Raw genomic sequence first — 22,784 nt, forward strand, 5'->3', positions numbered from 1 at the left:
GTCTTTGTGGTGTGGGCTGCAGTCCTCTTTGGTGGCCTGTGACTGGTTTCCTGAGGTTCTTCTACTCCCAGCTGCAGAGTGGCCTGGCCTGGTGCCATCTCACTTTGCCCAGGCAAGTGCCCACCAGGCAGCAGTGGCACAGCTCTCCGTGGAAGCACAGTCCCTGATCCCGTCCGAGCACGCAGCCTCTCCAGCCCCGACACTAGACATCCTGCCCCTCAGCTGCCTTGGGTCACCTTCCCAGCAGTCAGTCTAGGACTTGCGCATAGCCCCTTGGGTGGGGGGACCACAGTTGGGGTGCTGCAGGTCTTACGTCTGCCTGGTTGGGGTGCACTGATGCCTCAGGCCCGCAGTGCCCCTGCCCAGCAGTGCCCCTCCACACCTCCCTCTGCCTTCCTAGGACTCCCTTGGCTGCACCCCACCTGGTGGAGCCCATGAGCCTCCCTTGGCAGCCCTGCGCCACAGCTTGGCTTTGTCCTGAGCCAGGAGCCCAGGACACCTAAGTTAGCTGGTGAGGCGCTTTTGTGGGGCCTCTGAGAGAAGGGTTCCCCAAGTGGCTCTCGGCCGCAGGCTTGCCTTTGGGCCAGAGAAGGGTGGAAGGGCCATGGCTAATTCTGGACAGAGGCCTTCTGCATCTGACTCATCTCCTCCACTGGATGCTGTGGGACCCTGGTGCTGCCCCCACTCATTAGCTCAGTAGTGGGGTTTCCACCTGGAGGGGAAACCAGGCTCTGGTGTGGAGGTGGGGCATCAGTGTCTTCAACAGGCCCCCTCGGATCTCCAGAGCTCGGGGACCTCGGTCCAGCCCCTTGGGGCCCCAGTCAGTTGGGAAATTGCAGCGCCTGTTGTAATAAGAGGCCCATTGGAACAACATTGAGGAGAGGGCTGTGTCCAGCACTGGGCACCTGGGGATGGTCATTCTGGCTCACTGAACCCTGAGCTTCAGAGAAAGTGTCCCAAAATAGGTGAATAGGGCTTTGGCTCTGCCCAGCTTGGGTGCTGGGGAGGCTGGACTCTGGCTGGTGGGTGTGAGGCCAGCCCCCTGCCCTCAGCTGGCCTGGCCCCCTTGCAGGGAGTGCAGTGGCTGGAGGTGGAACCCAGGCCATCACCATTCACAGCCCAGGCCCTGCACCATGGAGCCACTTCCCCAGCCCATTCACAACTGTGGAGAGGATGGGAATCAAGTAGGGGTGAAAAGGGGAGTTTAGACAAAACAGCTCAGTGAGGAGTCGGCGGCACCCCTCGGCCCAGGTGAGGTGGCAGGAGAGTCTCACCAGTCCCTTTTCACCTGTTTCGGGACACTTTCCCTGAAGCTCAGGGTTCAGTGAGCCAAAATAACATCCCCAGGTGCCCAGGTGCCCCACTGCAGTGGGGCTCCAACACACCCTGCAGGGGCCAGCACTCCCAGAAGCCTGAGGATCCGCGGTGGGCGGCCATCCTGCATGGGTTCCGGCCCCCTGGGGAACCTGAACATTGAGATGTGCCTAGGGTAGCTGGAGGCCGGTCCCAGGCCAGCGCTCACCCTGCTGCAGCGTCAGGGTAGGGTAAGTGCAGCAGTCTTAGGGTCCTGTTGGTGACAAATTACCTCAGGACCAGGATAAGGAGCTGCTTCCCCCTCTCTTCCAGGGGGACCGTTTTGTTCTCTCTTGAGGAGACAGGGTGTTGGTGGTGACCCACGTGGACAGAACCCTTGGGACAGTCCAGGTTTCAGTGTGTGACGTGCCTGCAGGCAGCCCTGCGCTGTCCCGGGATGGAGGGGATTCACCCACCGAGGTCTCCTGGGCTGGGGCAGCCTGCTGGCCCCCCTCCTAAAAGGCCCCTCCAACTCTCGACTGCGGAGAAAGGAGCCTTTCTTGTCGGCTGAAAGGTGTGTGTGTGCCCGGCGCCAGCCGAGGATAATTTTAACTCTGGGCCGGCCAGAAAATGCAGGAGGCTGGCCCAGCCCGCGCCCCGCCCGCCTGCCCAGGTGGGCCGGCTGAATGGGGGCTTGTGCCGCGGGGCGGGGCGGCCGGCCGGGCACCGCCCTCCGCCCCGGGCCCTGCGCCGCCGCCGCCGAGCCGCTCAGAGTGCACCCAGCCATGGCCCGAGCGCCCACCCTGGCCCTGCTCCTGCTGGGGCAGCTCCTGGCGGCCGCCGCGGCGCAGGTGAGCGGCCCGCGAGCCGCCCCGGCTCCTCCCGCTCAAGGGCCGTCGAGGGTTTGGGACTGAGGCTGGAGGTCCAGGCGGGCGACCCGGGACCGGCCACCTCGCCGCGGGCGCGCGGAGTCCCGCTGAGCCCCACGGACGCCGAGACGCATCGGGGATGAGCCCTGGCGGCCGCCTACCCCTCGCAGGCCTGGCCCGGCTGCTGCCAGCGCTGCCACGGGGCTGGAAGGACAGTGTCGCCTTTGTTCCTGACCACTCCTAGCCAGAGAGATGCAGTGGTTAAACTGCCCGCTGGCGCCAGGCTCCGCAGGGTGGTGGGCTCTAGTTCAGACCCTGGAGCTGCTTGGAGGGGAAGAGGGGACCCTGTACCCTGAGCAGGCTGGAGGGCTGACCTGTGGGACTGCGGTGGGTAGGATACCTCCCTAATGACTTTTCTACATTTCAGAAAGCAGGACCTCGAGGCCCTCCTGGCCCCCAAGGGCCACCTGGAAAGCCGGGCAAGGATGGCATCGATGTGAGTTGGGGGGTGGGCTGGGCTGGGGGTTCCCTTCATTCTAGCTCTGGTCCTAGCCTTCCTGATGGAGACAAAACAAGTCCCACCTTCAGAGCTGGGGCCATACAGGGTGATGAGCCAGTGCCCGTGTTGGACTGAAGGGACAAAGACACTCCTTGTTCCTGCTCCGGGCAGAACCTGAGGTGGGGTAGCATGGTGGTCCTGGGGCCAGAAATGTGGACACTGAGGTGTGTTTCTGGGTCTCCTGAGGGGCTGTGCTTCTGTGGGAGATGGGCCCTGGGCTCTGTGCTGGTGTGGGGCTTGCCCTTCTGGGTGGATGGGGGTTGTGGGTCTTATTGGGGGATGCTGGGGGCTGGAGCCAGTCTTGGAGGGGCTCAGGGACACATTTAGCCCCAGAGATGGCATCCTCTATGGTATCCTGGGCCAGTGTGAGCCCAGTGATTTGGGGAGGCACAGCTCCTACTGGGGCAGCTCCTAGCGGCTGGGATGGTCCGGGATAAAGACCTCCCCTGTCCAGCCAGCCACCTCCAGGAAGGGCAGGGATCCCTATAGGGCCGTCCTCACCTGTTGTTCCCTGTCAGGGTTTTGGGAGGGCCATGGAGAGCCACAACCCCTCCTCAGCCTCCCTGCAAGTCTCCAGCAAGCTTTGCCTTGATGGCCATAAGCCTCCCTTCCCCCACCGCAGGGCAGCTGTTCTGGGGCCATGTTGGACTACATCCTAGGTGGCCCAGGGCCTTGGCCTCCCGGTACCCCTCTTACTGGGGTTGGGCACGTGGGTCCTGGGCTCACACTTAAACCCTGGCCTCTCTCCCTCTGCAGGGAGAAGCTGGTCCTCCAGGTCTGCCTGGGCCCCCGGTGAGTGTCCTTAGTTGGAGAGAAGGGCAGCCTCTTTCCATCTGGCGAGGAGGGATAGACACAGAGAACAGAAGGTCATTGACGCCAGGTCCCACCATGCTGGGCCTAGGAGAGGCCTCAGAGGGCTGGAGTGGGGGTTGGAGCCAGGAAGAGGGTGGGAGGAGAATGTGTGGGATTCGATGTCTCTGGAGGCAGGGTCTGGCTGGAAGCTTTCTTTGGGCCAGTGCCCAGGCAGGCCAGGCAAGGGGGACAAATACAGCTCTGATGGTCTCCCCAGCCTGGAGCTGCCCCGGGCCCCTCACCTTGTCTAGCTGTAAGGATTGAGGGCACTGGAGACACTGGCAATCCCACACGGGCTGCTGGCCTGGGGTGGGGAACCTGAATCTACCAGGTAAATTACTACTGAGGGGACTGAAAGATGGGGAGGGTAGTCTTCCTGGGGCCAGCGTTCTTGGATGCCTAGGTGGTACCTGGCATTTCTTCCTTGTTGAAGACAAGGTTTGAGGCTGGACCCTCCCTCACAAGTCTGCCCTTTCCTCTTGCTCAGGGACCAAAAGGGACCCCAGGCAAGCCAGGGAAGCCAGGAGAAGCAGGTCTGCCGGGACTGCCTGGTGTGGACGTGAGTGTACAGCCCCTGCTCCTCGCAGACTAAGGGTCACCTTCTAATTGGTGTTCTCCCGCTGGGCCTGCTCAGGCTAGAAACCCAGTCCTGACAGAAGTCTCCCTGGCCCCGGCCCAGACCCTGCCAGGCCTGGTGGGGGACAGAGCCAGCCCACAGCAGAGCTGGAGGTCCTGCCAGCTCTGGCTGACGCAGGAACAAGTGCCCATTGTCAAGCTCCTCTGCCCGTGCTGGCCGGGGGCCCCTCCCCAGCCTGGCCCGGGTTTTGAGGTGGCCTGGAGGCTGGGCCCCAGGTTCAGCAGGCCAGAGTCTGAGAAGTGAACTGCTGTCTGAGCAGCTTGTCCCCACAGGGCCTGCAGCTGGCTCCCCACTTACTCCCCCACCTCCCAGCTCTGGGGGAGTTAGGTCCACAGACGGCAGAGCCAGACCAAGGGTTGTCACCTCTGGGCTCGTTTCAGTGAAGGAAAGATCTGTGTTCATTTTTGTTTTGGGGGTGGGGGACAAGTGCTTCCCATATGGTCTCTTGATCCCCTATTCTGATTCCCTCCCAAGGGTCTGACTGGGCGGGATGGACCCCCTGGACCCAAAGGTGCCCCTGGAGAACGGGTAAGTTCCTGCCCCAAGTCCAGTGGCTATGTCCCTTGGCCAGGTGGCTATGTCGCTTGGCCAGGTGGTTGCCAGGTGGAGTTTCCCACAAGGCCATGGGGCTGGAAGTTGACTGTATTGGCTGGGCCCCTGTGCCCACAGAGGAGCAGGCAGGCAGAGGGTGCCGGGTGGCCAGCCACTGTGGCTGCCTCCCTGTCCCACACCCACGTCTGGTCAGAGTTGTCCTGGGGTTCAGACTGTGGAGAGCTGGTGTGGTTGGGGGGTGGCGACCAGCACCAGGTACCCTATCCTCAGAGTCCTGGCTGCACTGGCAGTGGCCAGCCTTCTGTGTCCCACATCGGACTGTCATGGCCATCATTTGAAGCACCTGGTACTTTCATTAGCCGATTTTCCCTCCTGTGGCTTCTTAGAGTAAAACAGTCCTACCAGCTCTCTCCTCCCTCATGAGAGGTGACTGGCGGCCAGCAGGCGCTCCTGGCCCTAGGCACAGAGCATCGCCAAGAAGAGGAGAGCTGGGTAGGGACACGCCTGTCCTGACAGCCTGCCCTTGGGAACTCTGTATGCAGCATCTGAGCTAAAAGCATCAGAGAGGAAGCAGCTGATGGCCAGGGAGGCCACTGATGCCCACCTGGGATGGGCTGGTCCCAGGCTCTCAGGGAAGCTCTGGCTCCCGTTCAGGCGCAGGCTTGTGCCTTCCTGGGGCCTGCAGACCTGTCATTGCAAAGGCAGGGGATGCGGCAGCAGGAGGCCGCAGGCTGACCAGCTGCAGCACTTGTGGCCTCGTGGGGCAGAGGCCTGAGGTGCCAGCAGCCTCTTGGGGCTGGTGTGAGGGGTGCCTCCTGGAGGGAGGGGCTCGGGGCACCTCTGCCTGGCTGGTGCCAGCCCTGGCCTTGCACTGCCGTGGTGGCTGAGCCCCCAGAGCCTGTGCAGGAAGAGTGCTGTCCTGGCCACCAGGACAGCAAGCAGAGGATCCCGCCCAGGCTGCTAGGGCAGCAGAGCCCCTTTTCCTTTTTGGTCTTCCATGAAAGGGACTTCTGTCCCTGTTCCTCCTCCTTGGAGGAGTTGGATCAGACTTTGGGGCGGCTGGGGACAGGCCCACCGATACCCATTTTCCTCCTCAGGGAAGTCTAGGACCTCCGGGGCCACCCGGGCTGGGGGTGAGTACTGTCCTCTCCATGGGGGTTTGAGCCAGAGTGTCCAGACCTATCAAGCTGCCCCTTGTGGTCTCCTCTAGAGGCTGGGCCCTGGAGTGGGGTCCTGGGGTCCTACCTAGGCTGTGCCCTTTGCGGGGGTCAATGCCCTGAGGTGCCTTCTGTTGCCTTGGGGTGGCAGGGCGAGCCCACCCTGTGCTCTGACCCTGTGCTTGGCTTTGCAGGGCAAAGGTCTCCCTGGACCCCCCGTGAGTACTGCACACCCTCATGGCCTTGGCCCAGGCCGCTGAGCTCCCAGGGCTGTCCCCATACCCAGAGCCACTTGGGCTGGGGTGTCCCACACCACGGCAGGGGTGGAGCTTCTCAGGATATGACCCATACCCAGAGCCCTTGTCCCTTCAGAAAGAGCACACTGGCCTGGGGGTCCCTCCCCAGGACCCGTGTGGCTCCTTGGGTGCAGGCTCCCTCCCTCTCACCTCTTTACTCCCCAGGGAGAGGCGGGAGTGAGCGGCCTCCCAGGTGGCATCGGCCTCCGTGGTCCCCCGGTGAGTGGCTCCCCCTGCCCATTAGTCCAAACTCAACTGCAGGGCTCCCCGTCCCTCTTCCCCATTCCTGTGGCCATTGACAGAGCCCAGGCAAGGGGACATCCAGATATCAGGACACCACGCAGGCTGAGCCCGCGCAGGTGCTGTCCACGGCGGGGAGGGAGCTGGGAGTGTCCTTGTCCCTGGGCAGAGCTGGTCCCTCACTCAGTGGGGCTGGCCCTGTCTGAGTCATGGTCACTCCCCAGGGACCCTCTGGACTCCCCGGCCTGCCTGGCCCCCCAGGACCTCCTGGACCTCCCGTAAGTACTGGGTAGGGTCTGAAGTCCCAGGCATGGCCCTCCCTAGAAGCCTACAGGTGCTGGACTGGACCCTCCCCCAGACCACGTGACCCTGGAGATACTGGCCACTCCCCAGGAACAAGCTGGGGCAAGGTCCAGGCCAGAATCTGAGGCCCCCCTGCCCCAGGACAGGTGGTTTCTGTCATTGTCACATGCACTGAGGATGGTCCAGATAGCACTGTCACTTGGGAGATGGGATGAGGGGTCCCCAGCCTCATGGGTGGGGGAGGTCATGGTGAAAGTGGGTGGGAGGGCAGGTGGACTCAGCTGCCTCCTTCTGTGTTTCAGGGACACCCTGGGGTCCTCCCCGAAGGTGCTACAGATCTGCAGGTGGGCGCTTGTGGCCATTTGTGAAGGGGGCAGGGGGTGCTTGCTTGAGCAGGAAGCATCTGGCCACGATCGCCATCTTGGGGACCCCCAACACAGCACTGCCTCTGGGAAAGGCCCCGCTCTGCATGGCAGGACGGCAGGGCCCGAGGGAGCTCCCTGCTGACGGGTGCTCAGTGCGGGCAGGTCAGGAGTAACCCGGGACCCACCCTTACCCTCCCCACCCTGCCCTGCCACCATCTGGACCTGCTTTGTCCCTCACAAAGCCACTAGCCTTGTGGGGTGACGCAGAGCTCAAATCACTACAGTCACGTCAGATGAGAACTCAGTCCTGCACCGGCCGCTCTGCCCTGGGCACAGCAGGCAGTGTGTCCCTCGTCACGGACTTTTACCTCGGTCTTTGAGCCCTGTCCTGAGCCTGGGGCACAGGGTCTGCTTCTCTGTCTGTGAGCTGTGCGCAGTACGAGCACCCGTTTCCATGGGGAGAAAGTGATAATGCCTTTGGCTAACCCTGAGGGCTGTTTGCAGCTGTCCCTTTGCCTGTGGGCAGAGTGCTTGACCAGGTCATGTCCTGGAAGGGAGGGCTGAGGGTTCTTCCCCACAAGAATGCTGGACGCAAGGACGGGTCACAGTGGGCAGTTGACAGGACCAGCTCTGCCTCTCTGCTCAGCCTGCCCAGTGCAGTGTGGAATGAACTAGAAATCTACATATCCTCCCAGGGTCCCCTGCCTCCGGCTCAGGGTGCCTTCAAGCCAGAGCGTCATACCTGTTGCTTGGGCTCACGGTAGCATCTTTCCTAAAAGCCACCAAGCGCCTGGTCAGAGGATTCGGTCTCTGGTGGAGCCAGCAGTCCACCTGTGAATGGCTGCTTGGAAACCCAGCACCTGCTCAGAAGTTGGACGTCTGGGAGGGAAGCCCCCAGCCACGGCTGGGCTCGCCCCAGCCCCTGGCCACAGCCCAAGGCTGGCCCTGAGTGACGCCTTGTCTGGGCTCATCCGTAGTCCCCCCGATGGCGTGGCCTTCCACGCGGCCTTCCATGTGGCCCCTCAGGATGCTGACTTCTCTTGGGGATCCTGCCCTGTTGGATTGGGGTCTGACTCTTCTGTCTTCCAACAGTGCCCTGCCATCTGCCCACCAGGTCCCCCAGGACCCCCAGGAATGCCAGGGTTCAAGGTGAGTGGTGGCTGCAGGGTGACTTGGGCTGAGCTCACCTCCCACTGTCAAGAGGCATCTCCTCGTGGCTGGGGGATTTCAGGGATATGGGGGTCCAGGGCACCATGGGGGAAAGTGGTGTGGGGACCCCTACCCCACCCTCTCCACCCCAGTAACATGCTGAAATCTGGTGTGGCTGGGCTGGGCCTGGACGGAGGTGATCAGAGGAAGCCCAGAGAGGGGAACAGGGCTGGCCCAGGGTCCCCTGGTAGGCCACAGTGCCTCTCAGGCCTGTTTCCCCTACCTGGGCCGGGTCTTTGGTCCTGAATGCTGTGGTGTTACTGTGGCTAGATCCTGGGCTGACTGGCTGTATAGGCCTCAGTTCAGTGCTGCTTGAGGAGGGTGCCCAAGGGTCTGGGGCTATGATTTCTATGTTTGCTTTCAGGGGCCCACGGGCTACAAAGGGGAGCAGGGAGAAGTTGGCAAGGATGGTGAGAAGGTACCACGCTGACTGTGCCTGGGCACTGACCCTGGAGGGCCTGGCCTGTGCTGGGGGTGGGCCTGGACTCACCAGGGGAGGGTGGCACAGCCTCATGGGCTCCCCCCCCAAGTTGACACCTGCTGTGTCTGTCCCCTAGACAGGTCTAGCTGGTCAGAACTGGTGATTGGAGCAGGGTCCCTGGACAGACCCCCACCAGCCTGACCTCATGTGAAAGCTCCCCTGGGGTTGGGAGGGGTGCCTGAGTGCCTTGGCCCCACGTGGCCTGCTGACAGAGGGCATCTGCCCTGCCTCACCTCCGGCTGGGAACGAGGTCGAGGACACCCTTTAGTGGGGCAGGAATGACCAGATGAGGACTGGTGCATGATAGTAGGGGCCACGCCTACTCAGCCAGGAGGGGAGGTCTGGAAGGGCCAGGGGACTGTGCCACAAGAGACCCCAGCCCCAGCCCGGGGAGGGGCAAAGCCCAGGTGACACGTGACCTCTCTGGAGCCAGGGGTAAGGGACCCTCACGCGGCCTCTCTGGCTCAGATGTGAAGTGGGAGCAGTGCCCCTTACTGCCTGGCTCTGGTGGGTCCTGGAGGGCAGCGGAAGGTGCTGGAAGAGCCAGGATGAACCCCTGACCACCACTTTCTCCATTGCAGGGTGACCCTGGCCCCCCTGGTCCTGCCGGCATCCCAGGCACCGTGGGGCTGCAGGTGAGACCCATAGAACGGGAGCCCCACAGACAGCCGCCCTCAGACCTGGGGACAGTCAGCGCAGGAGGGGGGCTGGGTCCACTGTGCGCACGGAGCTCCCCCAGAGCCAGGCCCGCGGTGGCCCGGTGAGGTGCATTCCAGCTGTACAGCGCCAGCTCTCTCCCAACAGGGTCCCCGAGGATTGCCAGGACTTCCAGGGCCACTTGGGCCCCCTGGGGACCGGGTAAGTAAGTTCTGCTGGGCTTGTGAGGTGCCATGGCCAGCCAAGGCTGGCCCAGGTGGCTGTGGGGCCTGGGCTGGTCCTGCCCCCACCTTCATGTGGCTCAGGGTTGGAGGTGCTCAGCAGCTGGCTGTGGCCTCCCTCTGAGTCCCTATTCCTGCAAAAGAGTCCAAGGCCCGCTCTCCTTTCCAGGGTCCCCTTGGGTTCCGAGGCCCCCCTGGGGTTCCGGGAGCACCTGGGAAAGTGGTACGTGTGCATCTGCAGTGGAGGGCCCCACGTAGGCCCAGGCCCTCCGGCCTCTCCTTCTGCTGTTGCCGGCTGGCTGAGCCCCAGGCTTGCTGTCCCAGGGGCCCGTCTTGGTGGGCTTGTAGCACACCTGGGGTGGCCACAGTACTGGGGGGATGGTGCAGGGTTCTGGGGCATGCCTGGGAGCCCCTAGTGCAGCTGGGGACACCTGAGGAACTTGTTATGGGAGGGTCCACCCTCTGTAGGAGATCTGCCCCCTCCATCTTCCTGGAGGTGAAGTGGGTCCTCCCTCTGACCCCCCATGACCCTCAGTGGCATCTGTCTGGCCATCTCTGGCCACACCTGGAGGGCTCCCATCGGGTCACCTGTCAGTCTGACTCTCCTGCCTCCTCTGTGACATTAACATTTTCCCTCTTCTCCTTGTCATTTTCAGGGTGACAGAGGCGAGAGGGGCCCAGAAGGTTTCCGTGGCCCCAAAGGTGACCTTGTAAGTAGCAGAGACTTTGATTCTCTAGTCTTCTGGGGACGAATCTTGTCTATTCTTAGCTGGTGTCAGGGGTGGGGGTGCATGTGGAGGGACCTGAATGGGATCTCAGGGACCTCCCCATTCCAGGCTGTCACCTGGGAATGGGTGGGGACCAGCTGCTGGACACACTGGGGCTTAGCCCTGGAAGGACCGCAGCCCTCCCCTGCCCCTCCCAAGCCTGCACGGAAGCCCTTGGCCCACCCCAGGAGGCAGCTGCTGCTGCAGGGAGGGGCACACAAGGGGGACACGGTGCAGGGCCCTGGACAGAGCACAGTCCCCCGTGCCCAGGTTCTCAGCTGTGTAGAGGGAACAAGGGAGAAAGCCGCTCTCGGTCTAGGTGTGCGAGTCCTGAGCCAGGCGGGCATCTCCTGAAGTGAGCCAGAGGGACGGCGGTGCCCAACGTGCTTGCCTGCGGCGACCTCCACACGCGCCTGCAAAGCCGAGGGGCTGGGAGTCCTGGGGTTTGCAGCGTCCATGGCACCAAGAGTCTTCTCCCCACTCCGGTCCTTGGGTGGCTGCCCCCACCCAGAGCGTGTGCCTCGTGCCTGGAGGGCCGTGGCTGGAGACTCCAGGTGCCAACTGCTGCTCTTGCCTCCCTCTGTGTCCTTCAGGGCAGACCCGGTCCCAAAGGGATCCCTGGAATGGCGGGGCCAGCTGGCGAGCCGGTGAGTCCCCGTGGCTGCCGCAGCGTGCTCAGGCAGGTGGCCTGGAGCTGGCAGGAGGCCCGCGCTGCTGTGCTCCCAGCTGGGCTCTCCTCGCCTTTGGATTCTTTCATGGCGCTGGCCGTGCACAGCCCAGCAGGCCTCTGACCGCGGTCAGACAGGGGTCCCTCCCAGAAGGGCCCATGCGTGGTCTAACCCTTGGCTGGACAGCCAGCGGCCCTGCGTTTCCCTCTTGCCCCCGCCTGAGATCCTCTCCACCGCAGCCCTGCAGAGCCCAGGGACTGGGCAGGGCTCGTCTGCTTGCAGAGCTCATGAGCAGGAAGGGTGCTGGGGGGACTGGGGTGCCCGAGCGTCCTGGGCACTGTGCCTGGCCAGTGCGCCAGCTGCATTTCTCCCTGGGCTGGTCTGTGAGGGTGGCACAGGTTGTCACATGCCCTTCCCGGTCCTTAGAGCACGGCACCTCCCAGGTGCTCCAGGGACAGACCCCACTGCAGGGGGTAGAAGAGGCTGCCCTGAGGGGAACAGGGCTGTGGAGGAAGGGGAGGCCTGACGCCGTCCCTTGTCCCCAGGGCATGCCAGGCAAGGATGGCCGGGACGGGGTGCCAGGACTCGACGGCGAGAAGGTGGGTGCTGGGCAGGCTGGGAGAGGGTGACTGGGGAGGGCCGGCCTCCTGAGGCCTCAGCGTCTGTCTCCCTCCCATCCCAACTGCTGTCCTGGCAGGGGGAGGCTGGTCGCAGCGGAGCCCCAGGAGAGAAGGGTCCCAACGGGCTGCCGGTGAGTGCCTGAGCGGGGGCGGGGTCAGGCTGGCTCCTGTGGGTCTCCCTGGGAACTGTACCCTCTGGGGTCTGGCTTAGCTCTGGTGCCCAGTGGGACCTGTGGACAGGGGCCTGTGGTGTCTAGGCCTGTGTCCTCATGTGCATAGGGACATACAGATGTCCCTCTGCCCATCCCTGGGCACTGCAGGACGTCCGTGGGCCTTGCCTGGGCTCTTGAGGAACACTAGTCAGAGCCACCCTCGGTCTGCAGGGCCAGAGGTGGCCTGGCCCCTGCCTGAGTGCAGGAGGACTCGGCAGCCTTAACTGGGAGCTCTCTCCTGCAGGGCCTCCCTGGACGCGCCGGCGCCAAGGGGGACAAGGGAGAACCGGTATGTGCAGCTTCCTTCTGGTGAGGGGCAGGCAGGGTCCTGTCCTGGGAGGCTGAGGCCTTACGCTCCCCTCCATTCTCCAGGGTAGAGCTGGGGAGCTGGGTGAGGCTGGCCCCTCTGGAGAGCCAGGAGTCCCTGTGAGTACCCAGGTCCTCCCCACTTGTGTGCACGGAACCCTGCCCCTCCCTGACGTGTGTTTGGGACCCGCCCTTACACCCTTTTCTCTCTGGTCAGGGAGATGTTGGCGTGCCTGGGGAGCGTGGTGAGGCTGGTCACAGGGGCTCAGTGGTGAGTGGGCACAGCCCGGAGGAGTGGGCACAGCCCGGAAAAGTGGGCACTGGCTTCTGAGCAGGACAGGGTGGCAATTAGGGGTTACTGATGGGCCGGCCTCACAAAAGCTGGAGATGTTGGAGACAGGGACCCCAACTCCTGGTCCCTCACCAGGAGCTGCCCTGTCCTCGGGTCTCTGTGCCAATGCACAACTTAGAACCCAGCAAGTACAAGTGGGGGTGCCTAGGCCTCCAGCCTCCACAGGGCCTGCCGGCTAGCAGTGACCTTTGGTGACTGACGAGCGTCTGCCTTGACAAATAGGGCCTAAGAGTGTACCTGGGCTCCGAGACCCCTCACTTGTCCCCCGCCAGGAGGTGCCCTGCTTCTGTCCCCAGCAGTGTGGCCTCAGATGACTTGGGACTAGCCCCAGGTTGACCTAGCTGCATGGGGAGGCAAACTGGGCTCCCCAGGCCGCAGAGGCTCCGAGGTCCCCTCCGGGACTTCTGGGCCTCGAGGCATCCGCTCACACTCTGTCTTTCAGGGGGCTCTTGGCCCACAAGGCCCTCCGGGAGCCCCTGGTGTGCGAGGCTTCCAGGTGGGTAGTGTTGGAGTGGGAGTTTGGCCTGGTGCAGTGACCAACACACCCAGGCCAGGGCAGTGCCCCCTGGTGGGCCGGGCAGGAGAGGGATCCTGGCCAAGTTCCCATGGGCACCCACAGGCTGGAACTTTGTCCACAGGGCCGGAAGGGCAGCATGGGAGACCCCGGCCTTCCAGGTCCCCAGGGTCTCCGAGGCGATGTGGGTGACCGGGTAAGTGGCTATCCTGGCAGGTGATGCCCTGCTCTTGTACCCCAGTGGCCATTACCACTGCCTGTTGGATCCAGGCAGCGAGAAGAGTGCCCCCTCTGCTCGCCTGGGTGGTGAGAGGGAGCCTCCAGCCCCAGGGGGAGGTGTGGCGGGGGAACAACCCAGTAACTGGGGCGAGGGGTGAGGTGGAGGCCCAGAACCCATGCCCTGCACCGCCTGAGGGTGCCAGCTGAGGCTGGATTTGGCCAAGAGTCACACTGCTGTAAAGTAAGTCTGAACACCAGTGTTCCAACAACTGGAAATTTCCAAGACCTTTGCCTGCCAGTCTTGAAATCCATGACAATATAAGCTCGCGGAGGGCCGTGGCTCAGGGTGCAAGGCGTGCTCCCCGTTGGTGGGCAAGGCCTCAGTTCCCAAGGCCGAGGGAAGAGGCTGGGGTTGGTCTGGCTGTCCCACCAGGTCCCTGGGGTCCAGCGGGTCTGCCTGAGGCTGTCCCAGTGGGCAGAGACGGAGCCCTTTCCATAGTATGCACACAGCCCTGGGTTCAGAGGCAGGGAGCTGCTCCCCCCACACAGTAGGACAGGGGCCCCTCATTAGCCTCTGGACAGGACATTGCAGAGGTCAGAGGACCTGCCGACAACACTGGGGCCTCGGAGACGGTTGCAGGGCCGGGCTGTCCCGGGGGTGAGGCAGGTCCTGGCTCCCTGCCCCCATTCTCACACCTCCATAGGCTCCCACACTTTGCAAATGGATTTTTTTAAGAGGAGATCCTAGCAATTCCCAGACGTGTCCCTAACTTTCCAACCTAATGGGAAGACAATTAGGATCTTTGCCTCAGCAAACACACCGGGATGACACTGTCCTGGGCTACATGTGCAGTGACAGCTTCCCAATCCACGGTCACCACCAGCACCCACTGAAAAGGACCCACTCTCCACCAGGACCAAAGGACGAGGGGCTCTGGGGAAGCTGGCACTCAAGGGACCGAGGCCAGAGCAGAGCTGAGTGCACAGGGGCAGCTGGCCTGGGAACAGGCCTTCAGGCCCTGTGGGGGAGGGGCGGTGTTGCTGCCTCCCCACGAGGAGCCCTGTGTGAATTCCTGGGACCCCTAACACACGCCTTCTCTCTCCAGGGCCCAGGAGGTGCCACAGGCCCTAAGGGAGACCAGGTGAGCCAGCGCCGGGGTCAGGTCAGGTCTGAGTCCTGCCAAAGTGCAACCCCCAAGTCCTCCGGCTTCAGTGGCTCCATGCTGTTTGGCCCTGGGTCTGCTTTTAGGGTTCTGGACGGCTCCCTTGGGTCTCATTTCCCCTCCTCATCTTCTTCACTCCTGCTTAGCAAGTGACCACAGCTCTGCGCACCAGCCCCAGGTGGAGCAGGCCGCCTTCCTAGTACAGACCCCTGGCCAGACAGATGCTGTGGAGCCCTGGGTGCGGTGGCAGAAACCTCCAGTGCAGAACACTAGTGTTGCAAAAGCATCTCTGGGCTCTTGCCCCGCGGCCAGCAGCACGTTAAAGGCACCCGCTTCTCCTGGAGAAGCTCAGGGTGGGGGGGCTGTGGCTACTGCTGCAGACCCTGCTTCCTCCTACGCCAGACGCTGCCGGGGCCTTTCCATCTAAAACCACACACAGCTCTGCCCGGCACAGAAAGCCTCGTGAGGCAAACATGTGCCTTCAGCTTCTGTCCCTGGCTAGGTTGCGGGTCACAGAGGCCGTGAGGTGCCTCATCTCAGGGATGACTGTTAGACACCTGATGTCTGAGAGCTGCTGTTAAGGCTGGAACTCTTTGCAGGGCATTGCGGGTTCCGATGGCCTTCCTGGGGACAAAGGCGAGCTGGTAAGTGAACCAACTAGTCCGTTTGGGTGGGGTGCTTGCCCATGGACAAAGTCAGTGTCTGCAGATCCTAGCAAAAGAACCAGCAGCGTCTTGGGCAGCATGGGGAGAAGTGCAGTGTCCCCTGGGCACCAAGGCCTGGGCACTGGCCACCCTTGGAGTGAGGGGTGGGGCCTGGCTGGTGTGGGTGCTCGCATACTGAGATGGGTCTCACCCGTGACCTGCTCTGTGAAAGTCACTCCTCCGTGCCTCTCGGGAATCAACCACAGCTGGGGCCTAACCAGTACAGACTCCGCTTCCCAGAGAGGACTCAGGCCGAGCCTAAGGTGAGCTCCTTCACCTGCCAGCTCAGGCTCCGGTCTCTCCCTCCTGTAACGGAGACGAATGACTGTGATGTCCTTGCTGGCTTTCCAGTGGCCAGGCTCAAGCTATAACTGAGTTTTCTTGCCCTGGTGTCTGGGGGCAGAAACCGCCTGCTCCCGGGTAACACCGCCAGCCCAGCATGACCTCTCACTCCTCTAGCCAAGACCATCTCGTTAGAGGTGCTTTATTTATTTTGGCAAATTCTTAAAACAGTATTGATAAGCAGGAGCCCAGAAATCCCAAAAATCACCCTACCCAGCCGCCCTGAAACTGACAGGGTGGTGGGTCGTGACCGAGAGGGACAGAGCTGCCCCTGGAAAGCCCACAAGGGGTCTCTGCCCCTCTGTCAGCAAGCGCAGAGGGCCCTCTCCCTCAGTCTTTTTGGCTTTGTCTATGGGCAGTCAGCTCTGGGTGTGGACAGAGGGGTGTCCACCTGCTGTCTGGTTAGGACCTGGGACCATCATTGTAGGTCCCGGCTGGAGAAGGACCCGGAGTTTTAGGACAGAGATGTTCAGCTCAGTGTCGGTTGGGATACTGTAGTAAAAAGCATGAAAACACAGCGGATGGGTACCAGAGTGTTTTAGTCAGCTCTTCACTCCTGTAACTGGCAGATCTGAGCCAGAACAGTTTAGGGAAGAAGAGTTTACTTGAGGCCTCACGGTTTCCGAGGTCTCGGTCCATGATGCCGGCTCCGTTCCTCGGGGCTGGAGGTGAGGCGGAACATCAAGTGGAAGAGTGGCAGAGGGAGCAGCTCACATGGTGACCAGGAAGAGAGAGAGGCTCCACTCCCAGACACCAGAGCCGTGCCGCCGTGCCCCCTCCTCCAGCCGCACCCTCCCTCGCCTCCAGCCACCACGCGTCGATCCCATCATTTGATTAATTCCCTGAGTGGGTAAAGGCTGTCCCAACCCATGGAGGAGTGCCTCTGCTAAACCTTCTTGCATTGACTGTCACGTGAGCTTTTGGGGGACACTCACATGCCAACCACAACAAGAGAATAGGATGCAGCTACTAAAAAACATCAAGAGTGAATAACCTCTCAGCAATAGCAAAAGCACACGTAGAGAAATAAAGGGGGCTGGCCCAGTGACCCCCATGATCCCCGCAGGTCTGAGGCCGAGGAAGGAGGACCACAAGCTCCAGGCCAGCCTCAGCTACTGAGTGAGGCCCTGTCTCAAAGTGAAAAATAAAAAGGTCCAGGGATGTACCTCAATGGCAAGGCTCCCCTGGGTTCTATCCCCAGCCAAAAAAGTTAGGTTAGAAGGGAAGAAACCTGTCGGTAATATTTTGATGGGTTGTAGGTGATTTTTAATTTTTTCCTCGACTCTCAACGTCCAGGGCTGGGGCTGGGCCTCAGAGGTAGAGCGCTTACCTGGCACGTGTGAGGCACTGGGTGCAATCCTCAGCACCACATAAAAGTAAAATAAAAAGGTATTGTGTCCACTTATAGCTAAAAAATAAATATTTAAAAAATAATAACAACATGCCAGACGGGTCCTTGGCCGTCACTTCCCACTCACTGACCATGGTCTCTCTGCAGGGTCCCAGCGGCCCCCTTGGACCTAAAGGAGAGGTGAGTGCCCGCAGGCATTCCCACGGCAGGTCCCGGGAGCCCACAGGCCCACCCGCCTCGGCTCCGCTGGCCCCGCAGGGTGCTGCCCAGATGTGAGATGCTGGAAATGCTCCCTGCTCCGAGCCGCTGGGGTGGCAGCTCCTGGCCGTGGGCCAGGTGTGGTCCAGCCCTCTTTGTCCGGCTTCTCTACAGGCTGGCGATCGAGGGGAGCTGGGCCCCAAAGGCATCCAAGGACCCAACGGCACGAGCGGAGTCCAGGGCGTCCCTGGGCCCCCAGGTCCTCTCGGCTTCCAGGGCGTGCAGGGTGTCCCCGGCATCACCGGGAAGCCTGGCGTTCCGGTGCGTGGCTCTTTCTTCTCGGTTGGTGCTGCGGGCAGTGGGCAGTGGGTTTAGATGGTGTGTTTGCTAAGCGTCAGGTGGGGTCCTGGGCCCGCCAGCATGCTGCCCCTTGGCTGATGACCTGGGCGGTGACTTTCAGGGGAAAGAAGCCAGTGAGCAACGCATCAGAGAGCTGTGTGGGGGAATGATAAGCGGTACGTCCCCTGCTGTCCCCTTCCCTGCCCCTGGGTCCCAGAGCCTGGGTCCATGCAGCCTGCTGCTCCTCAGTCACCCCCTGCCACCCCACCTCTGGATCCTTGGTGTCCACACCTGAGCTCCTGCCTCTGTACTAGAGGAGGCTCGGCCTGGTAGCAACGGAGATGCCCTAGGTGTCTGCTGAGTGCCGTGTGCAGTGGGCAAACCTCTGTGCCCTGGAGGGACACTTCCCTAGGTGCTCCCCAGTGGCCGTTCTTTGCTTCTCTGATTCTTAGAATTGAAGGTACTCCAAGGAAGGGGGTTCTCCCATGTAGCCCTCGAGGTCCCCCTAAACAGTTAAAACCACTTTTAGTCAATATGCAAAAACTTCCTCATGCTGTCCGTGAGCGTGTCTGATCCCTCTGAAGTTGATGCTTGTCCCTGTCTTCCAAAAGAGCAAATCGCACAGTTAGCAGCGCACCTGAGGAAGCCTTTAGCACCAGGCTCCATTGGGCGACCTGGTCCAGCCGGCCCCCCAGGGCCCCCAGGTCCTCCCGGCTCCATCGGCCACCCTGGTGCTCGAGGACCCCCTGGATATCGTGGTCCCACTGGGGAGCTGGGAGACCCTGGACCCAGAGGTGAGTAGTGGACTCACTGTCCCAGCTGCGTAAGGAAACCCAGACGGTATGAAAGCTGCCCCTCCACTCTGAGGCGTCCCCTCTGGAGGCCCAGGAGGACCCAAGGGCAGCCCAGGCCAGGCCCGCCTGGGCTGCCCTCACCCAGCCCAGAGCCTGGCGGGCACGTCCAGGCCCCCAGCAGCAGGGCTTATCTAGGAGTGCTGTGAGAACACAGAATGTCCAGCCGTTGGCCAGCAGGTGTGGGTCCTCCAGGGTGGCTCCTGGAGGCTGACCGTCACCCCTTCAGGGCCAGCACAGTTACTTCCTCACCAATCCTGCAGGAACTAGGACATTTTTTTTATTGTGATATTTTTCTCAAATACCATCTGAACCACATTTGGTGGGGAGGGGTGGACAGCAGTTTGAGGAGCGGATGCACAGCAGCCCCCCTATACCTGGAGGCACACAACTTAAGGTGGGCTGGTATAGATCCTTAACAGGAAGGTGTCTTGTAGCAAAAGGAGAGAATAAAAATTCAGGACTCTTCCACTTCAGGAATCATGAGAGTCAAAAAGTCCTAACTTGGGCAGGAGGCACAGGTCCTATGTGGGCAGTGGAGGCCGGGCCCAGCAGGGGCCGGGTGCCCTGAGGTGAACTGGGCACCAAGAGCACAGCCCTTTCCATTTTAGAATGCTCACGGGAAGCATCTAGCCTGTGGCCAGTCAGGGTCTGAAGCTCAGATTCCAGCAGCTGACCAGCCGCCTCTACTTCTCAGAAACAGCTCAGGACGTTCCAAAGGGAGATTTGTTTTGAGGTCCTTCCTCACATCTGAGATGCATCGTAAATGCTTTAGCAAGTGGAAGATCCTCCAGTCAGCAGTGAAGTTTCACTTGTTAGGATCCCTAGAGACTGAGGAAGCTCTACACAGAGGGCCAACATGTCAGTTCACCTGTCCACATGCTGCTGCTGGCCCAGACACTGTTCTTGGACACCTTAGCTCATGACTTTCTCATGCTTTCTGTGCTGTCTAGTGCCACACAAGAAACTGCACGCTTTAAAAACAGACCAGATAAGATTTTCTCCAAGCAGAGACCTAAATTTCTTCTAGAGTTTTGGGAAAATAAAATTCAAACACCACATAATCACCTTTACAGAGTCTGAGAAAAGCAGTTTGCAGTGTTCTTAAAGTAAAGGCCACGGCAGAGATGCAGGCATCACAGGACGGCCCTGGGACGGGGCCAGCCCTGTTTCTGTCTGAAGGAGGGCGAACCCTGCAGAGTGTGCTTCTGCACCTTGCACTGGGCGTCTCTGTCTCCACTGGCAGAGCAGACCTGGGGCTGTCCAGAGGTCACTGTGCAGTTCACAACATGCACTCAGGACTGGGCCTTGGCTGTGCCTCCATCTGCCTTCCCAGCAAGCAGGGTGTGGGGTGGGAGCACCCCACCAGGACACAGCAGGCAGACAGCTTCCTGGAGCATCCAGGCCACTGGAGCCACTGCCTGCCAGGGAGGCCAGTCTGCAACTCTAGGGCCACGGAGCCGTCCCCCACCGGATGGCAGTGATGGCTCAGGACCAACTGCCAGTCCTGCCTGTGCTTCTCTTTTTTTGGGGAGGTGGGTACCAGGGATTGAACTCAGGGGCACATGACCACTGGGCCACATCCCAGCCCTATTTTATATTTTATTTAGAGACAGGGTCTCCCTGAGTTGCTTAGCGCCTCGATTTTGCTGAGGCTGGCTTTGAACTCGAGACTCCTGCCTCAGCCTCCCGAGCTGCTGGGATTACAGGCTGCGCCATGGCTCCCGGCCTGCCTGGGCTTCTCATCCAGCACTGAGCTGCATCCACAGATCACAGCTGAACAGAGGCAGTGTTGACACCGTCGGCACAGGGACACACCTACACAGGAAACCCTCTGCCTCACGGCGCTGCAGCACTGACCCAGGTTCAGTCTGCAGGGCAGACTCCTGGGGTCACTGTGCCCTCAACATCCAGATCCCACGAGGCCAGTGTTGACACACCTCTGTCATTTTAGATCACTCTTAGGTCACTTATAGTTCAAAGGTCATACAGAAATCACGATTGCCAAACAAACACGCAACTGCTGAAACAGAACCAGGCTGCCATCAGAGTGGCTGCCAGAGGTCAGGAGGCTCCTGCTGCCTGCAGTCTAGGTGGGGACACCTGCCCTTCCCTGAAGGGCTCTGCTGCAGTAAAAAGCTTGTAAAAGGTGGCCCCCTGTTTGTGATGAGGTGGGGTCAGCACTGTCACCGTGTGGTTGTGGCAGCAGTTCTAACCATGCACCTATGTCCTCCCTCCTCGCAGGAAGCCAGGGTGACAGAGGAGACAAGGGTGCAGCAGGTGCAGGGCTGGACGGGCCTGCCGGAGACCAGGGGCTCCAAGGTAGGAGGCCACTGTCATTCACGGGGTTTACATGGGGGAATACTGGGGTTATGAACATGTCTCATTTTCTTAAAAGGAAATGTTGTGGGTTTTCTTTTTTTTTTTTTTTTAATTATTTTTTAGTTGTAGTTGAATACAATGCCTTTGTTTATTTATTTATTTTTAAGCGGTGCTGAGGATCGAACCCAGGGCCTTGTGCACTCTAGGCGAGTGCTCTACCGCTGAGCCACAACCCCAGTCCCGGGTTTTTTTTTTTAATCTGGAATTGAACCTAGGGGTGCTTGACCACCAAACCACATCCCCAGCCCTTTTTTATATTTTATTAGAGGCAGAGTCTCATCAGGGTCTCGCTAAGTTGCCTTAGGGCCTAACTAAGCTGCTGAGGCTGGCTTTGAACTCAAGATCCTCCTGCCTCAGCCTCCCAAGCCACAGGTATCACAGGCTTGGCCACCGTGCCTGGCTTGGCAAGGCATTCTTAGAGGCAAGATTAGGAACTCTCTGAATAACCACTTTAGCATCAGCTGGGGGCTTGTGACCCCCTACATGGGAGGGAGGAAGGGGATGGCCAGCTGAGGGCAACCTCAGCAACTTAGCAAGAACCTGGGTCAAAGTGAGAAAATAAAAGGGCTGGGAATATAGCTCAGTGGTAAAATGCCCCTGGGTTCAGTCGCTAGTACTGGGGGGAAGAGCACTTCACTATGCACAAGTCCAATCAATCATCACATCTTCCTTATCTGCTTCTGCTAAGTAGGTCTGCTTAAATCCTGTCTAACGAAAGCTATTTAGTATCTATTTTGGTCAAACAGAATTTTCTCCTAATTGACCCACATGTACATTGAATGTGTCCATTTTAATGTTGAAAGTGGACGCTCTGATGAGGGAGGCAGTGTTGCTGTCCTCAGCCACAACGAGCCCCCATGTCCTGAGCCCCTCGCAGCCTCCTACTGTGGGCATGACAAGCCCTGCAGGGCCGCTAGAGCTGGACACCAGGCTTCTGCACACCTCAGGGGGCAGAGCAGCCGCCACACCCCTCCTCCTCGCACACCCTTCGTCCCTGCACCAGTGTGGCCTTAAGTGTCACACACGTGGCCCAGTGGACAGCACCTGCAGGTGGCTGTCGGGCACCCCCTGCCCCCCAGGCCACCCCAGGCTGCCGTAGCCCCTTCCCTGCCACACCTGCTTCCTCGCTCGCTCACTCGCTCGCCTGTCCCAGTCCACTCTTCACCCTCAGGGTCACCCAGACTCTGCCACCTGGCTGACTGTGCCCCTCCCACCCACCTGGAGCCCTGCCAGCCTCTTGGCCAGCTGTCCTCCCCTGGGGATGTTGCCCAGTTGGGAGATAACCAGTGCAAAAAGGCGGGTTGGTGTGGCCAGCAAATGTGAACTACTGCCTCTCCTCAGGCCCTGTGGCCTCTAATTCCGGCCTCCTTGTCTCCAGGGCCACAGGGTGTGCCTGGCATCAGCAAAGACGGCCGAGATGGTGCTCATGGCGAGCCTGGGCTTCCTGGTGATCCAGGCCTTCCTGGCGCAGTCGGGGCTCAGGGGACTCCAGGGATCTGTGACACCTCAGCCTGTCAAGGAGCCGTGCTGGGAGGGGGCGGAGAAAAGTCAGGTGCCCGGAGCTCGTGAAGGAGAACTTGAGGAAACCAGAAGCGTCGGTGGCAATTTGAGCAAGAGGCTCTGACAGGGTCACGGCCTGGCACCACTGGCCTGTCAGCCAGGAGGCCTCGGAGGCTGGCACATGGCCACGGCCTGTCTCTGCAGTATTTACAGGGGTCGTCCACCTGCGACAGCATACCTCAGACACACGCCCTCTGGGAGGACACAAAGCCCACACCTGGAGGGACTTGGGGTTCTGTGTACAGACCTGCCTACGACCCACAAGCTAGAAGACACTCGGCAACTTGTTTACATCACACCCACGTAAAGACCCCGACACGACCCCAATAAAATGATGTATTCAGTCTTCAGATCAGTGACAGATTACGGTATAACAAAACCAGATAATTCCATGTACTGTGTCCCTCTACACAGTCCATCCGCTTTACCTGCTTTCTTTGTACAAACTCGCGACTCCAACTGACAGTATTTATTGAAGGTGCCTGTGCCTGGGCTAAGGCCTATGGGATCACCTGTCGTAATAAATAAAGCCACGCACTGGAAAA

At 60.8% G+C, this 22,784-nt stretch overlaps 1 protein-coding gene across 1 annotated transcript; it reads left to right on the top strand.

Annotated features, from left to right (window-relative positions):
* Positions 1-2,001: 2,001 nt before the first annotated feature.
* On the top strand, positions 2,002-22,784 carry Col9a3 (collagen type IX alpha 3 chain). Its single transcript, XM_078052129.1, has 32 exons — positions 2,002-2,144; positions 2,590-2,658; positions 3,478-3,513; positions 4,061-4,132; positions 4,685-4,738; positions 5,860-5,895; positions 6,114-6,137; positions 6,381-6,434; positions 6,680-6,733; positions 7,061-7,102; positions 8,216-8,272; positions 8,697-8,750; positions 9,395-9,448; positions 9,618-9,671; positions 9,861-9,914; positions 10,348-10,401; positions 11,052-11,105; positions 11,672-11,725; positions 11,824-11,877; positions 12,203-12,247; positions 12,331-12,384; positions 12,482-12,535; positions 13,059-13,112; positions 13,255-13,326; positions 14,456-14,491; positions 15,112-15,156; positions 17,057-17,089; positions 17,282-17,428; positions 17,568-17,622; positions 18,058-18,240; positions 20,542-20,619; positions 22,058-22,784. The coding sequence occupies exons 1-32, from the start codon at positions 2,079-2,081 to the stop codon at positions 22,246-22,248; spliced, it is 2,043 nt and encodes a 680-aa protein (XP_077908255.1). The 5' UTR covers positions 2,002-2,078; the 3' UTR covers positions 22,249-22,784.

The sequence above is a fragment of the Ictidomys tridecemlineatus genome, chromosome 5, assembly GCF_052094955.1.
Source record: "Ictidomys tridecemlineatus isolate mIctTri1 chromosome 5, mIctTri1.hap1, whole genome shotgun sequence".
NCBI lineage: Eukaryota > Metazoa > Chordata > Mammalia > Rodentia > Sciuridae > Ictidomys > Ictidomys tridecemlineatus.

Bases quoted from the DNA above. Each gene is read 5' to 3' on its own strand.
- Col9a3 (XM_078052129.1), top strand. From the start codon at position 2,079: ATGGCCCGAGCGCCCACCCTGGCCCTGCTCCTGCTGGGGCAGCTCCTG. The intron at 2,659-3,477 runs GTGAGTTGGGGG...CTCCCTCTGCAG, and splicing joins CGGGCAAGGATGGCATCGAT to GGAGAAGCTGGTCCTCCAGG. The intron at 9,449-9,617 runs GTGAGACCCATA...CTCTCCCAACAG, and splicing joins CAGGCACCGTGGGGCTGCAG to GGTCCCCGAGGATTGCCAGG.